This window comes from Gopherus evgoodei, chromosome 2, assembly GCF_007399415.2.
Source record: "Gopherus evgoodei ecotype Sinaloan lineage chromosome 2, rGopEvg1_v1.p, whole genome shotgun sequence".
Classification (NCBI taxonomy): domain Eukaryota; kingdom Metazoa; phylum Chordata; order Testudines; family Testudinidae; genus Gopherus; species Gopherus evgoodei.
In genome coordinates, this window is record NC_044323.1 from 190,452,920 (window position 1) to 190,466,071 (window position 13,152).

Below are 13,152 nucleotides of genomic sequence, written 5' to 3' on the forward strand. Positions count from 1 at the left end.
TGAAGTGAAATATTTCATAGACATTACAGCCAGAAGGGACCACTAGGTCATCTAGTCTGTCCTCCTGCATATGATAGGTGATTACATATCACCTAGATACCCCATGATGATCCTAACATGCTACAGAAGAAGGCAAAAAAAAAAAAAAATCCCTGAAGGTCCCTGCCAAACTGACTTGAGGAGAAATTCCTTGTTGATACCAGATCTGGCAGTTTGACCCTGTGCATGAGAGACACCTAGCCAGGCATGTAAGAAAGATTATTCTCTCTACCACCTCAGAACACTGGTGAACCCTGTCAGGTGCCTCATCTCATCTCTGATGCTTCAGAGGATGCATCAGAATGCATCTAGGTGGTGAGGATGGGATAGCCTTCCTAACCCCGGAGGCAAGTGACTGCAGCCCTGAAGCATGAGATTTTATCATAGTTACTGTCTTAATGCAGAGCTGCAAGTGTAATGAGCATGCTGAGGACAATGCAGGCAATCCTGTTTTCTCTGTAGCCTATGAGAAAAGGGGAATGAACAGGGGAATTAATAGATTCACAAATTTCAAGGCCAGATAAAACCACCATCCATCCCAATCCCATTCTAACACACATGCGCATGTGTGCAAATTTTCCTCCAGAAACTTGATTAAAGCATATATTTTAGAAACATATCTAGTCTCATTCTAAAGACTCTAAGAGATGACGAGTCCACCAACTCCCCATTAAGCTGTTTCAGTGTTTAATTATGCTCACTGCTAGGAAATTGTATCTTAGTTCAAAACAGAATTTGTCTAATTTCAACTTCCAGCCATTGGATCTTGTTTTGCCTCTGTCATCAAGACCGAAGAGCCCTACAATACCAGATAGCTTTTCCATGTGTAAGTACCTAGAGACCGTGATCAAGTCACCTCTCAACCTTCCCTTCAATAAGCTGAATAAGTTGAGCTCCTTTAGACTCACATTATAAGGCTTGTTTTCTGGCCCCTGGATCATTTTTGTGTCCCTCGTTTGAACTCTCTTCAGTATTTGCATACCCTTCTTGAAGTGTGGATGCCAGAATTGGACACAGTATTATAGTAGTGGTCTTACCAAGAATGTGTACAGAAGCAGGATTATGTCCCTTCTTTATCTTGGTATTCCCTTTATACATTGAAGGATCACATTAACCCTTTTTGCCACTGCACTGAGAGTTCATGCTGAGGCAATTAACTACTGATATTTGATACCCTGAATGTGACTTTATTTATGCTCATACAGAGTCCCACTGAAGACAATGGGGCTTCACAGTAGCATAGGTGTATGCCCAAGTGGATCAGTTTCCAAAATAAGGACTCAAGTACATAGACGCAGGTTAATTAAAAAGAAGAAAAATGAGTTGCTCTATTCATTACGATCATGTTAGTTAGTAACTTTTTATTTTTTTCACCACTTTCTTTGCAACTCCAATGACAAGACAGCAACCTTCAATAGTTTTACAATTCTTAATATTCATATGTACACTCTTACACAGCCAAAGTACACATTTAAAATCTAATAGGAAAATCTATCCATAGTTACCTGAAAATTTCCTTTCTTCAAGTAATAAGGTCCACAGACCCACCAAAACAGGTATTCCAGTCTGCTTGCAGCTTGAGGGCAGAACCAGACCAGTCAGTAACTGGCAACAGAGGAATGACCTGTCTCCTGAAATTTCCTCCATTTGAGAATTTCCACAGCCAGAATAATTCAAGTTTATTTTCTTAAATTTTAAGATCATATTAAATGTATTTTGAGGCAAAAATCACAACAATTTCTCTTACTGTAGCATGGTAAACTTCACCTGCTAATGACAACACACACAAATCCTTGAATAAACAACGAGGAGTCCTTTTGGCACCTTAGAGACTAACAAATTTATTTGGGCATAAGCTTTCATGGGCTAAAACCCACTTACCTTTCTATTCTGGAGGATCCATTTGTCTCCATGGTGGGCCCAATCTGCAGAACTTAATTTCTGAAGAAAGGAAATGTTCAGGTAACTACAGATAAACTTTCGTATTCTTCATGCCAAAATTCACCAATCTATTACAATGGGACTTACATAACAGTGTGGAAAGTAGAATCATTCTTTAAATGTAGGCAGCAAAAAAGTAGTAGTTTTACATATAAATATCTCTTCCATCTTCCTTTATGAGTGGAGAAGACTTTTGCCAAAACAAAGGAAAAATGGCATTAGCTAAGATTAGAGGACCCACATATAGAATTAGGTGAACTAATGGACATCTAGCAGATTTCATTACAGGATACATGACTACTCTGCCCGAGCAGTGTCAGTGCTCTTAAGGACCAAATTTTGATGCTTACCTGAAGGAGGAGGATTTCTTGAACATATTTACAGAGTGAATGCTATGACAGTTGTGAGAATTAAAGGTATAAACTGGGTCTCACTAGAGAAAGTTCCCAACTTCAAAAAAAAAAAAAAATCTGACAATAGCCATCAAGACGACTACTTCAAGGGCTATGAAATATATTGACACCTGCTGCAAGGGCTCAATCTGAGGAGTGTTGTAAGGAGCAGAATGAGGTTCCAAGGTCCTGTTCTATGAACTTGCAGGATTGGAATATGATTGATGTCCTCAGGAAGCTTTTAAAAGTTCAGATTAGTACAAAATATCCTCTTTTTGACCATGTTAACAACAATATGCCACAAAGACTTGACCTATTTGCTTGGACACTCATATAAACACAATTAAGTCCTCCAGGGTTATGGTGACTCAAAGCTATGTTTCATTGGTTTAACATAGTAGTATGGACTGAAGAATTTGTTCTATTTGTTGACTTCTCTTTTGGAGTCCATGAGAGCAATATCACTTCATCCAATTATTCATTTTAAACTTGTCCGGTCCTGGATGGAGGGCTGGTCTTGCAATAACTGACCTCTTCTGTAAGACAAAGACATCTGAAGATCCAGCGCTAGGTTAAGCAAGTTTGAGCCCCATAGCCTCTTTTATAACTGGTAACTTGTGTACAAACAAAGCCATCTTCTCCCACAGATGGAACTGGTAATGGGCCATCACTGCCTTGTAAATTAGCTATCTTAATCCCAAGAGAAGAAGAGCATACCTTTCTCCCAAGAGTATCCATCTTCCTCTGACTAGCCACAGGAGCCGAATGGGCTTGACCAGACCTGAACTTATTACTAGTTGCAGCAACCAACAAAGAAGTTGGCACAAAGTGAGCATGAAAATATGCAGTCCCCTCATGAGGTATCTGACAGTTTGTCCACTTTCTTAGAGATAGGTTGGCAAAAAGAGGAGGTAGCAAAAACAGATGTAGCGGGTTGCAAAAGACCATCCAATATGGGTAACAGCAGCCTATTCCTGAGAGGAGCACCATGAATATCAAATACAGGATGCGATGCCTCTTTCACAGTAACCAAAGGTAAGTTCAAAGTCGATGCAATGTGACCCACTAGTTCATGGAATTGCAAAGCCTCTTGAGAAGGAGATAATACAGAAGCAACACCCACATGCTCATCAGGCTACAATTCAGGATCTAAGTCTGAATCATATTGACCGTGCTCAAAAAGAGGAGCAAACTTCTCATCCTCTTCTTCAGACAAAGCGTACAGGACCACTGACTGAGTTGCAGATGGATCTGATGGAATCAGATCAGAAGATTCACTTTTCCATCCACAAACTGGATGATTCAGAAACTCCTGTGTTGGAGCCCAGTAAGTCCACAGAGTCCAGGACTTCCAGTCTCTCCAATAACTGGAATCCAAGAATATATCCCCAGGAAGAGAGACAAACTGTCCAGAAGATAGAGAAAATCCAGACTTGGGTGACGAATGTGGATGGTTCAGATCTTTTAACTCTTCCTTTGTCCTCTTCTAACTGAAGATCTGATCTCAAATCTGCTATGGATCTCACTGGAAATAGTAATGGCACCAGAGGATGCGGCAACATAAAAGGTGAGGAGGATCCTCCTGATGATTTTGTAGGAGTCTTAGAAGGAGGAGGCAAAGATGGATCTGGAGAAAGACTCACAATATTTTCTATTTTACTACTCTTTTCAAGAGACAGGGATATAGCTCTCGGAATCCACAAAGCCTTTCTCTTCCTCTCCCACAATGATCTCTCTTTTGGATCAGAGGAACACACGGATGCTGAATGATGAACATCATCTGTCACAGTAATAGTCTTTTTTGGATCTGACAACAGCCCAGGAGTTGGAACAGACAATGGTGCTGACTTTGCAGGCTTAAGCATTACTGAATCCAGAGAGGCGTAGTTCTGTAACCCTGGACTGTGAAACTAAATGCAGAACTGATTTAGGTTTCAGTCAGAACTGCAGAGCATGTATCTGAATTGGACAGATCCGGTAAGTCTGACACACTGGATCTGGCACTGTTCACAGTGGCCCTCTTCTCCCTCACCTTTTTCTTCTGAGTCAATACAGCCAGAACTGGGGGCTTGGTCATAGGCTCCCCAGCCGCCATCTGGAAAGATACTGCCTTTGACATCATAACAACCACTATGGTGGTAAAAAACATGGAGGGAACTTGATGAGGCAAGGCATTCTCCTGCCATCAGTGCTTGACAGGTTGAGTTCTGTCCCTAAGCTGCAAGCAGACTGAAGTGTCGGATCTGTACCAGATCTGTGGACCACAGGATAAAGAAGGATTCTGAATTTTAATAGAAAGAGAGAGATTATATTGATACAGTTTAATTTTTCGGTCTGTTAATCTTGTATTTTGAGATGGAGAAAACCCATTGCACCAGTGTAGCCTTTTTCTTTGCAGTATATTTTTGTGCTTTTGTTTTTGTAAAACTTTGAATATACTAACATCAGACATCAGAAGAAAAGAGAAGTGTAGATATATGGCTGTGAAAATGCACAAGCAATTATACAGTGGCTTTCGTCAAGAGCTCTTCGCTCTCTAAGTGAATAAATTTAATATGTACCTTTTAAAGTTTTTTCCCCATGTTTTAAAAGTGAATGGCAGAGATAAAAAGGTGAGCAGTGTTCATGGAAAGCTGGATTTTATAAAGCCAACTGAGAAGAAGCATCTCATCCCATGTTGGCTGGCCTCTCTTCACCACAGACAGAATGCCTCTTCTAGCTGACAAGTGACCCTACTAAGCCACTTTTTTCTGCTGCAAGCACAACATTATGTCAGGGCAGCTGAACCCCCTTTCATTCATGTATTACTTATAAGACACTGATTGGTGCTGAAGCTCACTTGGCTTCCACATGCTTCTCCAGTCCCGTGACCATTTTACTGCCTTTCCTCTACTGCTGCTTGCTCCCGACCCAACCAGTTTGATTCTCCCTCACCACTCCCATTCTACCCCAGGCAGCGCACATCCCAAAGTCCAAAAATGAGCCATTATTTACTTAGATATAAGAAAAACTCCAGGAAACATTTAGGGTCTGATTTTCAGGTTTGCATGTGCAATTCTATTACCTGTCTACATGTACAATTTGCATCACCTCTGTATATAGGTGTTAGAAAGGTGAAAGTGCACAGTTATGGATAATGCTTAGGTAAGGAGAGGCCAGGATGAGCAACACTGAAAATCAAAACTCTAACCTCGATTACAGCGTGGAAAGATAAATGGATCTTAAAATCCACACCTTAGCTAAAGAGGATAAAAACTTGAGGATGAGAAGAGCAATCCATGAAATGAATTATTTTTTTCCCCACACATGCTACAATTAAGTTCTTCTGAGGAAGAAGAGTTGATTTCCCAGATGAACCTCACCCTAAAAACAAAAATGTACAATTCATGAAAGCCCCACATAACAAGTGGTAATAGAAAGATACGACGATCTTGCCTTACATTTGAGAGACATGAATGCAGTGGATTGAAGGGAACATGTACATGTGAGATCAGAGAAACAAGAACTGAGGTTGCAGCTTTGAGTACACCATTATCAACTCTGTCCAGTTATACCTTTCTTAGGGAATTTCAGGGGAGTATGCAACTGGAGAAAAGATTGAAAGAAACACCATAAGGAACTAGTAAGATATTGTACAGGACGTGAGTATCAAGACAGGAAACTTTTTTAACTTACAAGACAAACTTCCCCATCTGTTGAATATCGTGAAAATAATTCATTTATCCTAAACAACTGCTGATATTGACCAAATTTAATGTACAAGACAATAGAGAAGTCAACAGAAAACCTATTTTGCATGGCTTAAACCCAAAGAACAAGTCTCAGACATAGCGAACGCAAAAGATGAATCAAAATGGGTGCATCATCGTCTCTCTGAACCTGTAAAACCTAATCTCCTACAACTTAACAGTACAATCAGACCTAAAGAGCACGTTTACTGTCCCTTAGTAAAAAGTGTGACATTTAGGTGAAAACACTGGGAAAGTTAGAGACTATGATGGAATTCCATCATCACATAAGGGCCAGGTTGTACACAGTACCATATGCTCTTGCAGAGGGAGCAGTGGGGCATGTAAGACACTCCCTATATCATAGATACCTGTGAAAGGAAAAGGAAAGCAACTTCCACAGAGCCATTACTCACTCTTCTAAGTGGATAGGCAGGGAGCGGGCAAGCAGGGGTGGGTAGTGGGTGCAGCTTTAGCTCCTCTTCGCACTTCCCAGTGCAGTTGTGCTGGCATGCCAGGGGAAATATACTGGACCAGCTATCAGGCTGGATCAGGGTATACTCTCCCTAGAGCTGTGGAAAATCTGACTTAGTCACAAACAGCTACCTAGTCTGCTGATTGGGCAATGCACAGTGCTCATGGCAAAGCCACAATTTAACCCTCAAGAAAGAAAAATTCCATATATGGAGAATTGGCCACTAGGTCACAGATAAGTTAGCTACGGTAATGAGACTAAACAGCTATCAAAAGAGACAGCTAATAGGACTGATATTTGCCAAGTGTTTCAAAGATGCTCCATCAGTTTGTTCAGCACCAGATTTGTGTCCAAAGAAGGTAGAGGTTTAAGAACATGTGGGAAGATGTATGGTACCCATCATTTAAGCCCTCTTGTAACATGGCTGACCAAAGATAGAGGTTCCCTTGATAAGGAGATAGAATTGCCCAGTCACAAGAAGCATACTAACTGTGCTAATAGCAAAACCACATTCTTATGATATAAGCAAATTATGGAAAATAATAACTGCAGCTGACAGAGGATCAATGACCTTGCTGGATACCCACATCACAAACCTCATTCACTTCAGGGAATACCATTTTCTCACTAAGTATTTAAATGGCTTCTCAATAAGACATTGTACATACCCTGAGCATTCCCAAGTCTGGTGTGCAAGATGGTACTATACTGCAAGTCACCAGACACAGAGATTTTGGATCAAAGTTCAAACTGGATCTGGTCCAGTTTCTACCAGAATATCCTGGAGATTTAACTGATAAAGAGGAGACTCTGAGCCATACACAGATGATCTTGGGAACAAAGGGAATCAAGCATAAAAGGCAGTTTTCCTTATCCCATTATATCTTCATCTTGGAATCAGAGGAATTGGAGGAAAGAAGAAGAAACCTCAACTCCAGGTCAGAGCGTCAGGGATCACTAAGAACAAGATGAACTAACACTAAATCTTTAAGAACCAACTTCTTATAAAGAAGGTTAAGCACGCAAAGCTAGTCCAACAACCACCTGCCTACAGTGACATTATTGAGGAAATTGGTAGCAATGTTAAGCTGAATGCCAACCACATTTACTGTGTGAACAGTGCAAATTATATATGGTATATATCATTCTCCATATACAAATGTCAAGAGCTACAACATCCCAGCTCTGAGGGTATCCAGAATTGGCAGCAGTGATTTTAAATTAGTGAGCTACAATGTATTACCAATTTGAATCACCTGGATCAATTGCAAAAGCAGCACCAAATTGATGGCAATGACAATACAATCCTATATGACTCATACTCACTGTTTAACAAATAGGACCTCCTAGAACAACAGATGAATTTATAATTAAGGTTATGATTTGGTCACCGTAGTCACAGCAATTGTGAATTCGAATAAAATCTGCAAAATCTCGGACATGGCTATAAAAACACATTTGATTAGGCCACCAAACTGAGTTGCACAGCATCACAGGCCACTCAGGTTTGTCCTGTTTTCCCCTCTAGAGGGGCAGACAGGACAAACCTGAGTGACGTTCCAATCCCACCTACTAGGTCACAGTACCTGGAGTGTGGAGCCAGGCCCACCCGTTGGTCTCCAAACATCCTCTCTCCACACCCCATCTTTAAGAACCCCCTTTATACTCTTGTGTATGTTGATGTAGCAAAAACCTAGTGTTTTATTATTATGATTTATTTTTTCCTCAAATCTCTGCTGTGATATTCACTATTAATTTCCATACCAAAATTTGAGCCTTGCTTGTACCACAAGAAACACACAATAATGCCCCACATTTTCCTTGCATTTACTCTTACATCAAATAAGAACAACAATATAAAGACAAATATCTTTTGAAAACCTGATGTTCTGTTTCATTAATACTACCAATGTGACAAAAAATGCAGCAAAACCCAAAGGCTGCAAATGCAGTATGAAATATTAGTGAATCTCAGTCCACTGTTTCATATACAGGCACCCTAAAAATAAAATATAACATTCTTCCTTAGTACCCTTGCAGAGATGTCAATCTTTCTCTGCATTTTTTAGGGATGTTAATGAAAAAAAGTTAGTAAGGTTTGATTACATTTTTCTAATCAAAATATGGGCAAAAAAGTTAACATGTTAAGGAAATGCATAGCTACAGCACCCAAACAACCTTCATTCTGCCCTTACTGACTTCATGAAAAACAACACGATTAAGACATTTTAGTGTTTGTGTTCTTGAACCAGATTTAACCAAGTTTTAAAGACACATCAAACATTTTCTCCTTCTGACCTCTCTCAAATTGTATCTTTACTGGGCAGAGCTAAGAGGATTTGGTTAACCTGACTGGGCATTTCCATATGTTAATATGAACAGATTTATTTTATGTTAAAATCTGAATTTCCTGCATTTATAATGCTTGGATTGGGGATAATTAAAACAGTCCTACAATTTATTTTACCTTAGTTCCATACTTTCAACAATAACTCTATCTTACTGCAGGTCTTGTAGCACTTACCAGCATACCAGTCAACAGGGCTTCAAGGAATTACGCTGCTTTCTCAGCAGCTTCTTTTGGCTCTCTTAATATGGAATTGGCAATCAGGCCTCAGCTGGCACTGTCCAACTATCTGCCTTGAGACTCATTTTCCTATTGCAATTTTCTAAGAATTATCAATGATTAACAAGGATTTATGACCTGTCCTGCAGGGTAATGGTCAGGTAAATTTACCTGCATTATGCTTCTTTTCACAGACAATAACCTGATGGTTATTGTGTAGTCTCTTCACATCCTCATCCTTCCCTTTCCCATTATCAACAAAAAACAAGTCACAAAAACAATCCCTATGAACAATAAATTACTGTTATAAATTTAATTTAGAAAATTAAACAAAATCTATTTTAAAATTAAAAGAATAAAAGCAACAAACCAACCAAACAAAAACAAAATTCTGGAGACAGATTTTGGAAGGTTTCTTTTCAGAGTAATTTTGGGCCTAAGTCAAGTGTATGTGGCCTCTTTCTAGTTACCTTTCATTCTTTTAGGAACACACTGAATTTTGAAAATACAAGCTTCTCACGTGGAAGTCACAATAGCCAGCATATGATATGATTTACACTGAATTTAAAACCATGGTTCTTCAGTGTAGAAAAGTTAGCAGCTGCTTTGCCTCACACTACTGACAAATGTCTAAATGATCAATTTCACCTCAGCCTGTGATATGTATTTCAGACAATATATTTTGTGGTTGGAAATAAAATGAATATTAACATATTAGTTTGAACTATTTCTACAACACTACCACATCTGGACATATAAAGTTCTCAATTTCTCGTTTCTACTTTAAAAAATACCTTCATGGCTATGCTAATATAATCTCCTGCCATTTATTGTAAAAAATATTGCTAATACAAAATACTTCTATAACAAGGGCATAGCAAATGCTCATCTAAAACTCAGAGAAAAATAAATTGTGTTTAGATACTGAAATTGGGTTCCACATCTGGGGAAAGTAGAGGGGTTGGGATAGAGATAGGTACGTACATAGGTATTACTCACCCGTGTGAAGGTACCTTCAAAACTGTGAATATCCAATTGTGGCTTCTGAGCATAAACATAAGCACTGATTGAAAAAAGATCCTGTAATACATAATACATTTACTTAATCATCAATTGATTAATTGCATATTTTTATATATATATATATACACACACACACACACACACAACTAAGCAACTGTTCATTTTTATGTTTTTAAAATATCAAAACATTTCTTTTTTCAGTGAAGTCAATGAGAATTTTACTCAAGTAAGGAATAGGATCAGACTCTGCTTACAGTACATCTCATATTATACAGGGTTTGTCTGCTAAAAAACATAACGAAAATATCAAGCTTGTACAAATGCTAGATGCCACCTATCGAACTGTTTTGTATTTATAGCTTAAGTGTGAAAGGGATTTTGTTTATTGGAGGTTTGTTTTAATAGCCTAATTTAAAATGAAAATTGTATCTCCTGATTTTTTTCCCTCTAAAAACAATTAAAAGGGTTTTCTGCCTCCTTGTTGACAATCATGGGCATTTTTTCAGCAAAGGAGAAAATGAGCGAATATATAGGGGAAAAATAATGAAACTGAATAAATGTTAAGTGTTGTCAAATGGACCAAAGTCAACAAAGAGGGGGAAAAAAAGATTTTCCCCTAGCTATTCTGTAACAGAAAACTTAGATTTACTTAATGTCCTATGGGAAATTAGTTTGGTAGTCTCAGTCCAGTGTCCAGATGTCCACATCAATACCATCCCACCCCAGTTTAGAACTGACACAGTGAATTTGCTCCTGCTCTCATTGTAGTAGATGTGAAAAATTCCATCAACTGCAAAAGGAGCATGATAAATCGATGGGATTACTCACATGCTCAAAGTTAGGCACATAATTAACTATCTTGTTGAGTTGGAAGCTATATTAACAATGTTGCTCTCTGTGTCAGTAGATAAACCATTAACTAAATGGACATGCAGACTGAACTATGGTCATCCTGCTGAGCTAGTCCCTCCAGTTGAGGGGAAGGCACATCGGCAAGGCAGCAGTAAGTCTTGCAGCGTCACTGTATAAACTGTACCTATTTTGTTTACAAAAGACTTCTCAATCTCCAAAGCTATTAAGACAGCAACTTTCTAGAGAACTAAAAAATTTACACAATTTTATACAAGTATATTTAAAAAAAGATAAAATTTGGCTATTTAAAAACCAGAAATATAAAAAAGCAAAAAAACAAAAACAAGGATTTGAGATTGTAAGGTGTTATTAGAAAATAAAGAATGATTTTGATAATTCTTAAAGATGTGTCCTTCACTATTACCCTTTAAGATGGGGTAGTCAACTATTTTTTGATCAAGGTCCAAATTTCTTCGTCAAGGTACAGTCAAGGTCCAGACTCCAGAGACAATAATAATAAAAAAGCAATGATAATAAGTAAATAAAAAGATTTTGAGGTCTGTTAAAAAGTGTCTGGAGGTCTGGATTTGGCCCACAGTCAACCTACCAACTACCCGTGCCTTCAGAACTTCATCCAAAAGTTAAACATATCACAAAAAAATGCTATGGGCTACAATCTAACAGATGTGCTAGACACTTACACAATAAGTTACACCCTGGCAGAATTCTCCTCACGGTTATGGGTACAAACCTTTTAGTTAGGGCTGCTGATTAATCGCAGTTAACTCACGCGATTAACTCAAAAAAATTGATCGCAATTAATCGCAGTTTTAATCGCACTGTTAATAGAATGCCAATTGAAATTTATTAAATATTTTGGAATTTTTTTACATTTTCAAAATATATTGTATTCTATGTTATAATTGAAATCAAAGTGTATATTATTCTTGATTACAAATATTTGCACTGCAAAAGGAACAAAAGAAATAGTATTTTTTTTTTCAATTCACCTCATTACAAGCACTGTAGTGCAATCTCTGTGTGGTGAAAGTGCAACTTACAAATGTAGATTTTTTTGTTACATAACTCAATAACAAAACACAGAGCCTACACGTCCACTCAGTTCTACTTCTTCTTCAGCCAATCGCTAAGACAAACAAGTTTGTTTACATTTACAGGAGATAATGCTGCTGTCTTCTTACTTACATCACCAGAAAGTGAGAACAGGAATTTGTATGGCATTTTTGTAGCCAGCACTGCAAGGTATTTACATGTCAGATATGCTAAACATTTGTATGTCGCTTCATGCTTTGGCCGCTATTCCAGAGGACATGCTTCCATGCTGATGATGCTCGTTAAAAAAATAATGTGTTAATTACATTTGTGACTGAACTCCTTGGGAGAGAATTGTATGTCCTCTTCTGTTTTACCCACATTTTGCAATATATTTCATGTTATAGCAGTCTCGGATGATGACCCAGCACATGTTGTTCATTTTAAGAACACTTTAACTGAAAATTTCACAAAACGCAAAGAAGGTACCAATATGAGAGTTTAAAAACAGCTACAGCACTCGACCCAAGGTTTAAGAATCTGAAGTGCCTTCCAAAATCTGAGAGGGACAAGTCAAAAGTCTTAAAAGAGCAACACTCTGATGAAGAAACTACAGAACCTGAACAACCAAAAAAGAAAATCAAACTTCTGTCAGTGGCATCTGACTCAGATAATGAAAGTGAATACGCGTCTGTCCACACTGCTTTGGGTTGTTATCAAGCAGAACCCGTCATCAGCATGGAAGAATGTCCCCTCGAATGGTGGGGACATATGAATCTTTAGCACATCTGGCACATAAATATCTTGCAACGCCGGCTACAATAGGGCCATTCGAACGCCTGTTCTCATTTTCATGTGACATTGTAAACAAGAAGCAGGCAGCATTATCTCCTGCAAATGTAAACAAAGTTGTTTGTCTGAGCGACTGGCTGAAAAAGGAGGAGGACTGAGTGGACTTGCAGGCTCTAAAGTTATACATTATTTTATTTTTGAAAGCAGTTTTTTTTGTGCATAATTCTACATTTGTAAATTCAACTTTCATGATAAAAAGATTGTACTACAGTACTTATATTAGGTGAATTG

The 13,152-nt window shown here is 38.4% G+C and overlaps 1 protein-coding gene across 3 annotated transcripts in view; it reads right to left on the bottom strand.

Annotated features, from left to right (window-relative positions):
* ATP9B (ATPase phospholipid transporting 9B (putative)) overlaps window positions 1-13,152 on the bottom strand; it is a 322,516-nt gene that overhangs the window by 145,343 nt on the left and 164,021 nt on the right. For all 3 annotated transcript variants that reach the window (XM_030552602.1, XM_030552603.1, XM_030552601.1), the window contains exon 9: window positions 10,141-10,221. In XM_030552602.1, the coding sequence (XP_030408462.1) occupies window positions 10,141-10,221 (81 nt within the window). The remainder of the gene's footprint in view (window positions 1-10,140; window positions 10,222-13,152) is intronic.